The 2,230-nt window shown below is 33.7% G+C and overlaps 1 protein-coding gene across 1 annotated transcript; it reads right to left on the bottom strand.

Annotated features, from left to right (window-relative positions):
• Positions 1-689: 689 nt before the first annotated feature.
• Positions 690-1,981, bottom strand: LOC145164725 (zinc finger BED domain-containing protein RICESLEEPER 2-like). The gene is made up of 2 exons (XM_079083420.1): positions 799-1,981; positions 690-709 (listed from the first exon to the last, which is right to left on the bottom strand). Exons 1-2 carry the CDS (start codon positions 1,979-1,981, stop codon positions 690-692), a joined length of 1,203 nt encoding a protein of 400 aa, XP_078939546.1.
• Between the last annotated feature and the right edge of the window lie 249 nt (positions 1,982-2,230).

The raw sequence follows: 2,230 nt of genomic DNA, 5'->3' as shown, positions 1-2,230 counted from the left end.
GATGAAATCCAATAAGAATTCGTAATCGACATGAGATTGAACGGTTTGTTTGAATAAAAGACTTTGACTTACGGATTCAGATCTTACGATTTAAACAACTATGTGGGCTAAACAATGAATAGTAAACGAACACAATGAGCCCAATGAATGTAGCGGTGTCAATCGGGTAAATTTTTCGGGTTTCGGGTAATTCATATTAAAAAATTTACCCGTTACCCTACCCAAAATAAATTCGGGGAATTCGGGTTTGGGTAATTCGGGTAGTGGGTCGGGTAAGGGTAATTCGGGTATTACCATTTTTTTTTTTTTTTTTTTTTTTTTTTTTTTTTTAGTGGGACCAAAAAATAAATTTAATGAAATAAGTATGTCGTGCTTAAATTTTGAACATTGAGATTTTTTACTCAATAATATTTGAGATATCAAGTATTCGTTTAACGATTTAATCAAATCTAATAAGATGTTAAAAAAACAAATACTTAAAAGAAATAATAACAACCAAAGTCAATCATTTAAATTACTTGATATCAATATATATGCATATATTTTGCATTTACCAAAAAAACTCACGTCTTAAATCTAGAAAACATAGAAATCCATTACATATTATGAAAATAATAACATTCATGTTCCAAAAGACATTCATAAATATACTCGGCTTCTTGCACCTACTCGTTCTTCTTGCACATTCACTACTTCATCTTGCTTAATTCTATATAAAAAAAAGTCAAATAACATTAGTATTAAAAGGAAAATATATTAAATTTACAATAATTAAAATAATGAACGATAAACAATTACCTTTGTCAGTTTGTTGATTTTCTTCCCAATCTTTTTCATAATCGATTGTGTCACTTATGCTACCCCGAATCCAGTCTTGTGTATAAATTAAACTTTCAACAATCTTAGGAGTCAAAGAACTCCTAAACGGATCCAACACCCTCCCATTAGTGCTAAAAACGGATTCCGAAGCCACGGTTGAGACGGGAATGGCAAACACATCTCTTGCCATCAATGATAGAACCGGGAATCTTGGACTATTCACTTTCCACCAATCTAGAATACTAAACATTTCTGAGTCGTCTTCAACACTTTCTTGCAAATACTTTTCTAACTCTCTAATTGATTCAACTATGTTCGTCTTCATCTTTTCTCTTAGTTTATTTCTTAATGGGGGATTAGGTGCCATAAAATCTGGGTTTTGGCGTTTCCATAGTATCGATAATGAAGTGGTAGACTCGGCAGTACTTGAAGTAGAACTTGGAGAATGAATTCTAATATAATCATTATATAATTCATACATAGAATCCATGATATATTTCTTTTTGGCCTCCACCCCCTTTTCTCCATAACGATCCTCAAGTAGTATAACCAAATACTTTACTTTGTTCCTTGGATCAAGAATCAAAGCAAAGTAGAGCAATAAATTCATTTTTTCTATGTCGCCAAAATACTTATCAAACTTTATTTTCATGGCCAATGCAATATCACAAAGACTAGAATCGGAAATAGCATCATCCAAGAGCGTACGAATGGAATATATATCTTCAATGCATGTGTTTGATGTCACATAAAGTGTCCCGGAAATCCTCAAAGTAACATCATGAAGAGGTTTTAAAAAATGACATACATTCCTAACCCTTTCCCAATCGCTTGATGAAGGTATCGACAAACCCGCCTTTTCAATTTTGTACCGAAAATCAAATTCCTCAAGATCATATCTCTCAAAAGTTTTTTCGTAAGCTTGGGCAATTTCCAACATATGGTAAGTAGAGTTCCATCTTGTTGGCACATCTCTCTTCAAGTGTTTTGTTATACCGGGATTAGCAACCTTAGCAAACTCGGTAAACTTATGAATTCTAGAAGGCGATTGCCTAATCCATTTAACCGCCCATCGAACTATCTCCACCGCCTTATCAACTTTTTTATGCCATCTTGCACCACTAAATTTAAAATGTGGGAAATACATCGAATGTGCATCCATTTCCCATTTAGAAGACACTTGTTGGAGTTTTGAAAACTTTTTTTCAAGAAGTCAATTGCCACATCATTCGCACTTGCATTGTCAATGGAAATTGTGAAAACGTTATCTATTTCCCACTCCATTAAACATTTCTCAACCATTTTTCCAATATCAACCCCACGGTGACTCTCTTGAGATGAATGGGCCGAAACTGTCACTTGCTGAAAGATAGGGGCTGGAATCGTAATTCAGCATCAATATACCCCTTTA

The sequence above is a fragment of the Lactuca virosa genome, chromosome 3 (genome assembly GCF_052849685.1).
Source record: "Lactuca virosa cultivar CGN04683 chromosome 3, Lactuca_virosa_CGN04683_v6, whole genome shotgun sequence".
Classification (NCBI taxonomy): Eukaryota; Viridiplantae; Streptophyta; class Magnoliopsida; order Asterales; family Asteraceae; genus Lactuca; species Lactuca virosa.
Note: the sequence above shows the minus strand (reverse complement) of the source record. Positions and strands in the feature narration are given on the sequence as shown.

Coding starts and splice junctions, on each gene's coding strand:
- LOC145164725 (XM_079083420.1), bottom strand. CDS start 1,981: ATGGATGCACATTCGATGTATTTCCCACATTTTAAATTTAGTGGTGCA. Junction 710..798: donor AAATCAACAAACTGACAAAG/GTAATTGTTTAT, acceptor TTTTTTATATAG/AATTAAGCAAGATGAAGTAG.